At 35.0% G+C, this 14908-nt stretch overlaps 1 protein-coding gene across 8 annotated transcripts in view; it reads right to left on the bottom strand.

Annotated features, from left to right (window-relative positions):
* Positions 1 to 14908, bottom strand: part of ITSN1 (intersectin 1) — a 123524-nt gene that overhangs the window by 35534 nt on the left and 73082 nt on the right. For all 8 annotated transcript variants that reach the window (XM_038166076.2, XM_038166082.2, XM_038166086.2 and 5 more), the window contains 5 exons: positions 8393 to 8637; positions 6867 to 7026; positions 5851 to 6056; positions 5085 to 5167; positions 2678 to 2844 (listed from right to left, as the gene is read on the bottom strand). In XM_038166076.2, the coding sequence (XP_038022004.1) occupies positions 2678 to 2844; positions 5085 to 5167; positions 5851 to 6056; positions 6867 to 7026; positions 8393 to 8637 (861 nt within the window). The remainder of the gene's footprint in view (positions 1 to 2677; positions 2845 to 5084; positions 5168 to 5850; positions 6057 to 6866; positions 7027 to 8392; positions 8638 to 14908) is intronic.

Here is a 14908-nt window from a genome sequence, read left to right as displayed (position 1 = left end):
GACCCTTACAATGTAGAGTAAATACATTCAGGCTGCTAAGAGTTTTCAGAACATTTATGCAAAGTCTCATACATCGAGAGGTCTAAATTTTTGTTTTTCCAACTCTACCCTATAATCCCTGTACCCTAACACAGAGGTAATTATTACCAGTCTCAAGGAAAGGCAGGGTAAAATAAAAACCTGTTACAGATCTGTATACATCTACCACAACTTACTGAAAACTCCGATAACAGACCATCAACCAGGATAGTTGTTTACTTGAAGAACATAAGGGTTTTCACTTTGTTAATGTGTTGAAACTGTAAGGGACAGGAAATTCTTTAATTTAGTAGCTTGAGGCAAAAGGGTAGCACTATTGAAAGATCAGCACTGCCTTTAATTTTTCTTCAGGCCTGAGTCAACAGTGCAGAACACATTAAATTAATTTACTTTTTTAGTAAGATTTTTCACGATCAGCCAGCAGCTGTCCAAGCACAGCAGCACATCTGAAAGTTAAGACAGCCGCTATTGTGAAATCCTTTTTAAAAACTGGCTCTCTGAACAAGCTGAATAGCAAAACCCTGTATGTGTAATGGCAATTATCCACTTGGAACAACAACTATCTCCTGTGGGGCATGTGAATCACTTCATGAAAATAAGCGTCCTGAATACAAAGATCTCCATGAGCTCTGTGCTCCTTCCTCCTTTTCTCATCAAGATTTTATCTGAAGATGTGGTTTTCATCAGCAAAAAGGGCAGTCGGAGCACTTTTTGATAAACTGCACTTAGTTGTTTGAGCCCCAGACAAGCTGAGACCAGCGAAACATCAAACTGAGTTCTCTAATAAAGATAGTTTTCAGAATTAAATGTCTATTTCTGAGTTCTCTACAAAGACTTGCCAATATGTCTGCCTGTCCCTCAGCAGACAGGACAAGCATCTGGTATGTCCAATCCTTCAGGGCACACAAAAGGCAACTCACCATATCTGAATATAAATTCGCAGGTTTTGTGACTGAACTGTGTTAAGGATATCTCAAGGGAAAACAAAAACAGGTCCTTCAAATTAAACTTAACTTCAGTTACTTTTCCGTTAGTTAGTGCTAAATAACTAATTAGTAACTATTACTATAAACCTATGAAATAGGCCTCACAGGGCTTTAGGAAGCTGACCCTGCAGGTTCCCATTCATCAACTACAATATAAACTTCCAAGTAACATAAAGAGACTTAGGGCTCAGTTTCATGATCACATGAACTTCCACAGCTAGGGAGTTCATTATCTGTACACCTGCTTCTACCACCATGGGGCAAGACAACATCTTTTTGATGTATGTCAAGAACTACTGGCAGGGCTGAACTATAATCCACATCCTGCACTCCAAAAGCACACCTGGCCTATCTCTACCCTGCCCTACTGAAGCAACATCACAACTTGCTACTGTAAAAAATTTACTCCTGGTGACAAAAAGGCAAGCTAGTCTGCTATGATGGGCACCATAGTGCTACAATACTTGACTAACACAACTATTAAGTACTGCTATTCTAGTCTGGGACCTGATCCAACTTCGTCTGCTGCTCCATAGCCTACAGATTCAAGGAAATAGTTACATGATGCAAAATATAGATAAGAAATTTTTCTAAAATGCTTCTGAAAGCAGTATCACACTACTATTTCTCCCAAGGACTGTAAGACTAAACATAATTAATGATAATTTTTTGATCCTATCCCAGAGGATGTTATTGATGCTTCTCTATTATCTAGAAATTTACTACATAAAGTCTTTCTACAGCTACTTGTTTCACTGCAGGTTTCATTCTTCTGTTTTTTCGTAAACAGAAGCAAGTTTAAGGAATGACTTTGCTCAATCTCCGCAACTGCAGATTACAGCCCTTCATTGCTACATAAACACAGAGGCCAACACTTATGGAAAAAGCCTTACTACCTAGATTTCTGAAAATCCAGTAGAGAACTTAGGTGTCTTGTTTGCATTTAATATCTTTAAAAACCCTGTTATTCTTAGAGACACAAACAAGAACTCCTTCTGTCAAGAGATTAGTACTCTATGCAGCTGACACTAAGCTGATTCCTACTGGTAAGTGAGAATTATTGTTTCAAATAAATATGGAATATAATGAGAAAGCATCTTTCTTAAGAATACCTACAAAGAAGGAAAAAATTTAATACAGACATGCTCTATCAGATTATTCCGGGATAAAATCAGATGAGACAGAACCTCTATACGATCAATAACTTTCAAATAGATTTAGCAGTTAGCTAAGTTCTTTTGCTAAATTTGTTCCCCTGGACTGCAAGAACACTGTAATAAATAAAGAAAAGGAAAAAAAGAGATAATAAACTGAAATATTTCCCTTACTATCTTTTTAAAGAAAATAACAGTAAGATACAACTCAGTCATTAAAAACTTACCTGGAAAACCACATAATCACAGCTATTTTGACTTGTCTCTACAAAACAGCCAAGTTAACTGCTAACATATGCAAAAGTTATTTTCATAAATGGTTTGCAATGTTACTTAAGAATTTATGTTGTGAAATGTAATTATTTTTGTTTTTTCCCAACTTCACATTCAGTAAATATTTTTCATTCCCTTATGAACCACTGACTTGCAACTGTCACTACAACACCGAACAAAACGTACCTCCCCCAACTCAATGTTATAACAATTCAATGTCTCTACCTCAGAATCTTTGAGTCTCACGTAATTAGATGGGAATACTCCTGATTTATCACCCAGTGTTCCTGTCCACCAGTCACCATCTTTTTTTGTCACAAGAATCATATCACCTTGCTGAAAGGTTAGGTCTCCTTGTTCAGAGCTCTCATAAGTATACATAGCAATATACTCTGCAAGAGGGAAATAAATACAGAACAAGGGAAAACATTTGATAAACCGCTCAATTATCATTTGATAAACCTAATATAATATTGTCTATCCACAGGCTAGATAGAAGATAAATTTATTAAATACTTTATTGATAATTCCTCAATATTTAATACATAAAATAAAATCTTCTAGAGCAAAACTAAATAAAAGCTATCATGAGGCGGCTTGAAGGAAGGAATCTTTTTGATAAAGTAATTTGCAAGTACAATTAAAATTTACGTACTTTATTACTTTATATCAGAAACTACTTTGAACACATTTCTCAATGGTCTCTGTTTTGTGATGATTACTAGCATTTTCAATCTTGGGGACAGAAAAATCTCAGTAACCAAACATCTGTAGATACAGTCTTCATCTTACATATGCTGTTTGGTTCTCATGTACAATGAATTCTTTCATTACTTGAGGCTTTGCATGAAGGGCACACATCTCTTTGCATCTTATGCAACAGATGGCTGGGAAATGTCAAGACAAAGCCCGAATGTGTTCTGTTTTGTTAAAACACAGTCAACTACTTAGTATTCAAGTGCAAAAACACTAATGTAGACTGACATTGAGAAATGCAATGCATAATTGAATCACAGAACTACATGAAAAAACTCTACACAAAGAATTACAAAGAATTTCAGACAATCCAGTAACATTTTTTATACAATTCCTCTTTAACTGAGCAATATCACACTTGCTGTGGGGCATAAAATAGATCACTGACTATTATATCATCCGTTTCTAGGACCAGCTCTGGAAGTAAGAGCAGTTCACGATACTTCAGGCAGACTTTCATGAATACTTGACAAAAACATGCAAGTATTCCATTACAGCTGGAAACTGTTCTCTTTGCTTGAACACTAAATCTGACCAAAAACCTCAGATTTATTACTGAAGTTCAGCAAGAATTCAAACCACAATTACCATCCTTAATGAAAGATATGGTTTGTCTAATGACTGTAGTTGAAGAACACATACATCTGTTTGTACACATATAGACTCATACATTAAAATTCATGATGTATGCTAAATACGTATTTCTTAAATCCTCTACACCTAATGAAATATGGTTTTAGCATCTTCTATTCTATTGCTCTAGGTGACCCTGCTTGGTAGGGGAACTGGACTAGATGATCTCCAGAAGTCCCTTCCAACGTCAACCATTCTGAGATTCTTTGTGATTATTTCTTAAAAATACAGCTTTTTGGACATGTTTTTATTAAAGTTGTGTTCCCTTTTAATACTAACATATAACCTGAGATATTCCATGTTAAAAAAAAATACTTAGCATTTCTAAATTCCATTTCCTGAAATATATAGCAAGCCAGTCTAGTTATATTTTGAAATAACTTATTATCTCACTTTCCATTTTGGATAGATCTTTAACATTCTCTTTTTTTTTCTCATGCTCAATGCCTGTGGCAAATTAAGTACGTCAGTAACCAAAGAGATTCTTTCACCTGAAATCCTATGTAGAATTGTAGTTGAAAAGCTTCAGGTGTTCTGTAGAGATTATATGAAAATGTTCATTTGTAAACTATATTTAGATTAATTGATTTACTCTGTAATTTAAATTAACCTAGCTGGCATTGCCCTGAAGTGGATTAAGAGTGCCCACGGTCTGTTAACCCAGCTCATATGGAGGCAATAACCTCCAGACGAAGAGTGGTAACAACCAGGGATGCAAGTTCTTAAAAACCCTCTAGAAAACTGACAGTTGTCTGTGCCTCATGCTCCATCCTTAAAAAATGGGGGGTAGCCTTGGCTACAAAGATCACAACTTTCAGCTAAAGAAATTAGCTATAAATAGTTTTAATGAAACACTGGAAATGAGTTTTGAGGGCAATTGAGGCATCTATTAATAATTCCTAACATCATGAAGCATATATAGCTACGTGTTTATTTGGCCCTCTGCAAAAAAACATCCTAAATGCTTCCATTGGTTACCAAAATATTTATATACGGAACAGTAGAAGAAATTTTAATAGCATGTGAAATTATTTTTTCTACAGACACAACATCTACAAATTTTTACTACAATCACCTTAAATCGCTCTAGAAGCAAACTGATTTGCACTTCAATTCTAACAGGCCTAATCTTAAAACAGGCTTGTTTGGATGATTCTAGGCTTGTTTTCTGGTAATATGTAGACTGCTTTTATTTCATTACATAGTAGAATACTGTTAGTGCTATTCAGTTTGGAATGCTTACCTTCACCTGACATAGTTGCTTTTGCTGCTGGTGATGCTACTCTTTTGAGACTAGCAGGACTTTCTGAAGAACCAGAATCCATGCTTTAGAAGAGAATAACGGTTATTTAAGAAATTAAACTTTTTCAGAAGATGCTTACTGTATTTTAAAACCAAAATATGCATATACATCCATAAGCAATTCCCTTAAATAGAGATAGTGAATTTACAAATTAAAGCTTTTATGTACAATGGCTAGTCATGGTTAAAATTAGGTAATTACATTAAATACACAAATTGCTACATCTCCTCTTTTCCCTCAAAAGAGGAAAAAATCTAAAATCATTCTAATTTATTTAACTAATGTTAATGTCGCCGTCATGTTACACAGAACCAGATTCTGATCGTTTCATCCTCCAAGAGTAATGGTAAGTGATTAAGCTTTGAGGTATATCTTTTTATTTTGGGGAAAGATAATCTAAGACTTACATAGATGTAATTCATAATATCCAAAATACAATTTTTTTTAGTTTCATGTCACATAAAATTAAGAATTTATTAAACTTTAGATCTTTGTTGGTGATGCATTGTGGAAGGAGAACTGAGGTCAGCTTACATGTTCCTAAACTGAACTTTTAGAGTTGGAGGCCAAAACACCCTAGAGAAGAGTTGCATAAAATCATTTTTACAGAGTAGATTCCAAACTTTAACACTCAAGTGTGCAACTCTTCATATTTATTTAACTATTACATTATAGACATAAAGTATGGTAAAAGCAAATACAATACCTTGTTGACTTCCTAATGGGGCCTGAAATAAGCTTCACATATGACTTAGGAAACCACCCCTTTTGTCCTTGAACTTCTCCAAACCACCACATATCTTGCTGCTCTAAAACTGTGATGACATCATTTTTGTTGAAATTAAGGTGGTTGTCTTTTTTTGCTCTCCAAGGATACAAAGCCTGTGCTTGAAGCCCCTCCACTTTTTCGCCCTAATGCAAATTTGAAAAAAGAGAGTAGTCAGTCATGCACCACCTTTCATAAAGAAAGCTTCTTAAGGAATCTTATTCTTATGCTACTTATTTAGCAACAAAATACACAGACTTCTCCTCAACTGCATAAAGCAAAATATATCAATTACAATTACAAAATAATACAAGAAATGTTCAAAATCCTCCTCCATTTGTGTTAATATGTAAGCGCTACAATGCAAAATTATTGGGGGGTTGCTTTTTTACAAGTTTTGCAATTAAGATATACATGTCTTAAACCTTGATGAAGCTGTTTTGGCAGGGTTTAAAGTAAACTTTATGGAAAATGATGCTTTGCTGCAAGTTATGTATTGTATATTGCAACTTTTTAGTTTTGCTCTAAGACACTAAGGTATTTAGCATTTTTCAGAACAGCACATTAGCTTACAAAAACAGTATGTCCAGTTGAGGAAAATGTAGTGCCTTAACAGATGGACTGAACTCATCTGGTGTGAAGCTTTGCCATTGCTATACCACTTAACTATATAATCCACTTTGGAACAAAGGTTGTTGTCATGTGATTCAATAAAAGCCAAAGGAAGTGACCCAAAAATAGCACCCTGCCAAAACATTAAGACTGGACCACCACAGTTGTAAAAAGCCAGTGCAGAATAGCAGCTTCTTCATGTTAAATTGTGCCACTACCACTAACTCTTTATCACTTTGAACTGATATAGTTCACCACCAGAGGACTGCTTTAACTGCCAGTGTTCTTTGCTGTCCAGAAGTTCATGCTGGGTCAGAACAGTTTTAATGAACATAGCTGCTCACCTGACCCAAGACAGGAGAGGGAGATGATCCTGTAACAGTGGCAGGAGTGAAAGCTGATCGCTGCCGCAACTGCCCTGCACTGGGAACAGTCAAAGACGGCTGAGCTGCCCAGGCATCCCAGTTATCTGTCTCTGGTTTCTCATTAGTGTTTGTAGGCCATCTGAAAATAAGCAAATGACATTATTCCTATTATTTTCAGCTGAATAACAATGTTCATGTGGGAAGATTGTACAGAAATAAAGACTACATTCTAGGTTTCTTTCTTGTAGTTGAATATTCCATGAGTTATTAGCAGCTTAACTCTCAGGTGGAAGTAGTGCAATCAAACATAGGATTATAATAAATATATCTCTAAAAGGTGATCTCTAAGAACAGTTGCTTGCCCTTACTCATTTACAGCCAGCTGTTTCTTAATTTAATTTAATTTTTAGATGTGTTCCAATACAGTGAAAATAGTAAGTTGTACAGCCTTTATTATGCACAGTGTAAAGAGTTAACCTAATAGAAAATAGTCATAATTCAGTACAAAACTGATTTGAAGTCTTCATACCTGCATGTCACTTATGCATCATATTGCTGCTGCTTATTTTCACTATTAAAATCCTTACCTTTTTTTTTTTTTTTGCATAAAATTATCTCCTATGGACTTTTTTCAGCTTTTTAGTTTTATGCTCTCTCTTGTCCTTCAAAATGTCAACCAAATCTCAAGATCCACCTCAAAATATCCTCTTAAATGAACAAAATTCTCTGACCTCTAGCAGCATGAACAAAACACCCAGCTTAAATCTAAGTCTTTAACTGTTTCTTGTGCTATTAGTCGGAATAATCAAGTGTTGCTCACCCAAAGGCCACAAACATCACTAACCTGTATCATGTCAATTACTATATGTCATATTAGTATAAATATGTCATGTCATATCAGTATAAATGTTCTGGGTATTGAAACTGAAGCACTCTTTATTTAAAAGCAATAAAGCACATACATGCCAAACATCTTCAGAAAGCTCAATATTTAGTCTTATCCCTCCCTCACCTCTGAGATAAAGTACATTTTTTAGTAGAACAGAAGTTTAAATATCCAGTAGTACTACTGCAACCTACTTGATGAAAATTTTGAATGGTTGATCAATATTGTATGAAGTTAATAAGACATCTTTGGAACACATGTTCTACTTCTATCAGCCTTATTAATGTTGTGATAAGGAACTAATAAATCATCTTTTTATTTTAACTCTGTCATTAACTTATTTTGCATAATCCAAGTTGGACACCTTCAATGAGGGTTGATGTCAATCAGTAAAAGATAAGAAAGGTGAACTTCTTGGGATATCTACAATGGTGTCACCATCCTCACTTAGAGATTTCTCCCATTTGTGATGTGTCCTTCTCTACTGCTCTACATGTTGGGAGCAATTTTTTTTGTGTTGTTTTGCAATCTGTGTACTCTGTGCTAACAGCCCACCACAATGCAATTGATTTAAAAAGACTCAAGCACATTTGCGGTGATAATCACTACCCAAACATACGTTGAACTGAAGTCTGCCCAGTTATTGGCAGTTGTAGTGCACTCTGTAGACGCAGGAGTTCCTAGTGATGTAGTTGTTTCATGCACAGAAACTTTAGGTGCAGCAGCAGCTTCAACTACTGGTTTTACAGATGCTGGAACTTCATTTTCAGGTATTTTCTCTGCGTAGTTTGCAGGGAACCATCCAGTTTTTCCCTTCAATTCTCCACCAAGCCACCCAGGTTCTCCGGTCTGGCTTTCATCCACCTGTAGATGCATTAAGTTAGAAGGTTAAGAAACATAACATATAAATGGAATTTTTACTTGACATAAAATCCATTTCATCCACAGTAATTAACTTTCTTTACTTACAGCAAAATTATACCTTCATTATAAAAACAAGTTCCACTTAGGTAGAGTTTTGTTGTTATTATTAAATGTACTGTTGGAGAATTATGTTGTCAGCTATTCCTTCTATGGCATATCAACAGCTGAGGAAATATTTTGCAATGCAACACTGCTTTGCAATCCATTTTTTTCAAAAATCAAAAAGTTTTTTTTTCTTGGTGATGAAGTACAAAAAGGTTCATTTCAGCCCTAATGCATAAGCCAAGCGTGGGTTTTTTAAACAGTTGCTTGAAAGTCTGTCATAGTAAACCAGACTTAGAGACACTAGTTCTGGAGACTCAATTAAATAATGCTATTTCTGGTTTAACTAATGCAACATGAAGATGTTTAACTTTAACAAGTTTCCCTAGATTTCCTTTTTCAGAAAACAGAAACACAGCATATTAAAATTAACCCTTGTCACACAAATTCAAAACCAAACCAAACAAAACAAATCTAATATATTTATTCAAATTAATTCCACAGTAAAAAAAGAATTGCAGAAGAAAAATAATTCACCATTGCTACCCCTCGTGACTCATGAATCGATAGGGTGGTTAAACACTGACAAGGCATCTGGAGGTTGCAGAAACTTTTTTTAAAGAAAAAAGGCAGTAATTTTATTAGGGGTAATTATAATAATTATGGTAAATTTGGTGATCTAGCCATCTAACCTCTTTGATACTCTAAAGAAATTTCAGTTTTAAGGGTTTAAGCAAACCCTTATATACAAATATGCCTTGCACCTTTTACATGTAAATAATGTCTACTGTCTACAACTATCTGCTGTGCATAGCTGCAGATTTCCCTAGTAATTAAAACCAGGCTAGTAATGAAAAGTCAAATGACTAGCCCTACACAAGGGCTGTTTTTGGCAAGAATTTCTCTCAACTGTTTAGTCCAGTAACAATCAGTATTTTAAAATACTTAGAAGTTTCAAATGAGAGCATAAATCAATTAACTGGTGCAATTAACAGTACAGCAATCAGTGAGAGATGCTTAAATCTGTAATATGAAATCACTTGACCCTACCTCCCAAGCATTTTGAAGGATTTGTTGTTAACAGTATGCTTCGTGAGCTAAGGAATTAGCAATAGTATCCTTTTCAGACATCGGGATTTTCAGAATATAATGACATTATACAGCAATGGCATATGGTAGTATCTCAAGCTAGTTGCTCTGACAGTTGGAAACACACCTATTTATTCTATTAATTTTAACAATATAAACTGATCAGCGGTTTGAAAAAAAGAGGGGGGGGAACAGTGGCAAAAAAGAAGTATTTGTGGCAATGGTGTAAACAAGTTGCTTTAGATAAGGGTGGGAACGTTGTTTTGTAGAGAAGTGACTCAAACTGAAGCAGCAAAGCCTCTGCCTCTGATTGTCCCTAGGTTACTCATTTGAGCTGCTGATAGATTGCTTTGCTTTACTCCATGTCTTGACTCTTTGACTGCCTACTATTGTAATTTCTATCCCACACTCCTCTTTTGGTGCAAAACAATCCATTATTTCTGCTTTTTGTTGCACCCATCTTCTGTCTCAGCCCCTATTAACTCAAAGCGAAATGAATGGAGTACATGCTTGACCGGTTCAATGTGGTTTTACTGCAGTGCAGAGCAAAATTTCCACTGCAGCACTGAATAGGATTGTTAGAGCAGCAGTATGAGTGATGGGAGGTCACAGCAGAGGGTGAATCTTGGGAGAGTGAGCGAGAAATGGTTTGCATCAGCACCTGATGCAAAGTTTAAAATCTAAACAGTAATAATATACACGCAATTTGGACTCTCATTCAGTTTTCAGGTAGTAACTAGAATCATTAATATACAAAGGAATAAGCACTGAAAGATGAAAATCTGTTACCACGACCTTCTAAAATGGCCATCCTTGAAACAAATCACAGCAATACAAAAACCACTGTGAGTTTTCAGAAAAAAATGTTTTGTACAAGCAGACAAAAAAAATACCAAAGGGATTTTTAAAGCAACAGATTTAATGTCTCCTTAGAAGAGTTTTACATTAAAATTATTCTTAAAACAGCTTATTAAGATACTCAAATGTATGCTTATTCAGTCAAATTGGGTTTTCATCATATACTCATGAAAAGACACTTTGAAAGATCATTTTCACTTTATAATTCATTAAAAATGTTCTCTCATTCATATAAAATATAATCTGCATCTCTTTTTGTAGTACAGTACTAGAACTTTAAATACATTCCTTCAAACCTTTTAAAAATTAATTTGTTCCAATTTCCTTATATTTTTACACCCACAATCCCAAGTCTCTACAACAGACTTTTATTGCAGATCATTTTTTTCCAAAATACAACTAGACTTTGAACGTACACCTGAACACTGCATTACAGCGTGTGTATTTTTCATTTATTTAACTGTCCTTTAGAGCCACAGCTTACAAATTCTCGTTCCCTGTGGTTCAACACAACAAACAACAGAGGTAACAGCAATACCATTCCTAGCTACAGAAGCATTAGGCACAGTCAATATCTCTGTCAGCTCTGCAGAGGCCTACCCCGCTTTGAGCTGGCTTGTGTATCACTAGCAGTGCATGTACACAAAAACAGAAGTCCTGCTTTACAGTAGCAATTAATTCTACGTATGAAGTGAAAACCTAATACTCTCCAAAAAGTATTTAATGAAAACTAACCAGAGTATCATAGTCTGTTTTGTTTAGCTACCCATCAAATTGTCGTTTTAATTCTACTTCATGTGTAGGCCTTTGGTCTCGCTACTGGGAGAGTACCGGGTTTCCTAGTACAATGCTGAATATAAGCTCTGCACGCCAGAGGCCATATGTTGATTACGCCTACACAGGGTCTAAGACAACAAGGCTGCCTATGTACCCAATACAAAGAACAGTCCTTCTGACTTTCACAATCAACAGCCAACAAAACCGACAACAAACTACCATTATCATATTGACTTAGACTTCTCGTTTAAGCTTCTTTTATGAACTTTCTATTTAAATTATGTTCTACTACCAGAGCCACTGCAGTTCAGTAACTCCATAATTCAACTGTATTTCGCTGAATTGTACTTGTTTATTTAAATAAGCTGCATTATATCAAAGAGTGCCAGTAACAACAGAATCCATTCACTTACTCCAAGATGGAGCCTAACAGCAGCAAATGCCAGCAGGACCCGTTTTGTCAGAGAGCTATCCAAAGGAAAAGAATTGCACACATCGCATACACATACCCATACACATAATAGAAACTTAAGTTCTTGAACAGACAGAGCCCTGAACCAGGCATGGCTTTCTTGGCTCAGAATATATTTTGTTCCCAGACAAAAGCTTGGTTAACTTATAGTTAGGGTTATAAATCAATCTACATAGTGAAAGGCCTCAGTCTTACAGTAGAAGTTATTTCAAGTATGTAAAAAGGTAAGAAGCAGAGAAAGCAGAAATCCAAGGTAAGATGCAAAAATCCTTTAATTAAAAAGTAGATGTGTTTTCTTAAAAATACAGCCCACGCCCCACACATTCTCTAAACTACTTCACATATATTAGTCCTATAGATAGCTAGCACATGTACTGGAAAGTGAAGCAGAAGAAAGCTCTCCCCATCTACACTTTTGCAAATACTTCTTTCAGAATGAAGCCTTCTTCTCCTTCATTCCTACCAAGACAGACCTCAACATTCATGCACAGTGTAAAAGTGTATTACACTGTTGTCAAATGCTATTTACAAGCTATACACCTATTAAAGCCTCAAGTCATTCTGACATAATGAATTCTGCAGTCCTGTTTAAACCCAGGATTTAGGCCTGTTTTCCATGTGCTCTGTCAATGGATGTGTGCTTCAGCTGGATTCTTTGCTCATAGCAGTGACAGTTTGGGTAACATCTCCTGTATATCTATATGATACAGGACATGATTTCACAGGCCTGCACAGGCAAAGCCTTTTATAGTGTTAAGATGGGTAAATACTGAAGTTACCTATGTTAGAACACAATTACTTTAAGCAAAGTTTTTCTTGTTGCACACAGTAAACTCCTAACTGTAGAGGTCAGCTGAACCATTTATGTCATAAATGAAACATCAGACACACTTTAACATGTAAGCTTGTAAATCATTATTTTCCAAAAGACGTAACTGACTCAAACCTTGTAGACCCACATGACACGACAAACACTTAAGGACAGATAAGAGTCTAGGAATCCAAATGCCCATTATCAAAAGTAAATTCTGCTCCATTGTACTTAAATTACTTTTGACAATGTGAGTTGATTTGTTACTTCACCCTACATAAACTCAAAAACAAGTAAACTACATGGTAACAAAATCTGTATTTATGAAAATGAATAAATTGCATAGACTTCCTAACAGTCATATGGCACACTTACCCATTCCCTTTTAACCTCCATCAGGAAAGCAATGATTTAAAGCAAGGCAGAATTATAACACATTTCGCAAAAGTGTTTTACTTATATTAATTTTCTAAGAGTAGCCCATTTAAGCAATTACTACAGAGCAGGGGATAAATCCCACAAGGATTAGTCATCAGGTTTAATTATTGTTAGAAGTGTTTTAAATAAAGAAAACTGAGCTAGAGAATATTCTTTTCTAGAGTAAGCTATAATAAAGTCCAAAATAACATATAGAAAAACTTATGTTGTACCAAAGACTTTATTTAAAACGTGTGAAGTGCTCCTTAAAATCACATATTTTTGGCAAAGTGGTATTTCCCTGTGAGTCTACCTAATAGTGAGCACTTTTTGAAAAAAATAATTAAAAAAAAATTTACTTATATGTCGAGGCTACAATCTATTTCCCAAGAAAGAGAGATATGGCATTTTCTGAGAGCCCAAGGAGACCCATGTACCTATATCCTCTCTAATTTAACAGCTGACTGATCAATACTATTTCTTGATGAAGAATAATAGCACACTGCAATTTTATTCAGAATGGGATCAGACCTCTTCCCAAGTCATTCAGTACTGCTGCTAACACAGGATTCACTTAATTTCCAGAAGCAGATTTTAATGTCACAAATACCTCATTGTGACACAGCTGAATCAACAACAACAACAAAAAAGGATGAGAGATGAGGGCTCATCTCCCTAGAATAGATGCATTTCTCTTATAGATATCATTACAATTTATGACAGTCTACAAAGGGTAATTTTTTTTCTAAAATCCATTATTACTGAACTGTGTCAAAATGCAATGACTCTTAAAATATTTTTGGAACACTATAATGAATATACTTTCCTACAGTGAACAAAATAGCATTTAATTTCCACACCGGGCATTTTCATTATGAATAGACGTGAGCATGCTAAGATCATACTAGCCAGTTATTAATATTAATATTGCAGTCATTAACAACAGAATTGTAACTTAAAAATATAGTTGTGCCAAAAGCAGAAGACAGCTTTAGAGAATATGAAGTTTAACACAACAGTTATAGGCAGCCCATATTCCATTATCTCATCATCTATTTTAAAAATGAATGGAAATGCTTCTGTATCAACACACCTGCAATCAAATGTTTAGGTTTTGAAGTTTCCCTTTTTTCTGAAATGACATTTCATCTACTTTATATCCTCTTGAAAATAAATGTAAAAGCGTCTCACAAAAGAGTTAAGTAGATAAAAAGCAAAAAATAAGAACAGAGTAATTACAGAAATGATTTTCAAGCTACAATTAAATTAGGTCATTATCTCAAAAACTGTCACCAAAAGAGTTGTAGAAAAAAATCTAAAAACACTACCCTACAAAGCCTTGGCTAATGTTTATGGGATCCTGACAGAAGTATGGCCATCTTGTAGCATAGTATGATTGTTTCACTTGGTATTACAATGGACATCACATTTTCTTAACAAAGGCAATTTTTAAAATTATTTTTTTAACACTGCTCTAGTACTACTCCTATATAAAAAAAAAAAAAAAAGTAAATTTCTTAAAAACATACTTTTATCAAAGCCACTTTTTGATTTAACCCATAGCAGCCACTCTCTCAATACAAAATAAAAGTAACTTTAACCCCTAGGTACCTTGAAGGACAAAAAACCTCTCACAATGACAACTTTTGTAAAGGAACGTTTTCAAACATTTTGCACCTCAAACACACACAGCTCAGCATATTACAGCTGATATGATCCGCTCATAGATTATGTTTAAACTTTAC

The sequence above is a fragment of the Anas platyrhynchos genome, chromosome 1, assembly GCF_047663525.1.
Source record: "Anas platyrhynchos isolate ZD024472 breed Pekin duck chromosome 1, IASCAAS_PekinDuck_T2T, whole genome shotgun sequence".
NCBI classification, from domain to species: domain Eukaryota; kingdom Metazoa; phylum Chordata; class Aves; order Anseriformes; family Anatidae; genus Anas; species Anas platyrhynchos.
The sequence above is the reverse complement of the archived record's forward strand: the minus strand, read 5'-3'. Positions and strand labels throughout refer to the sequence as shown.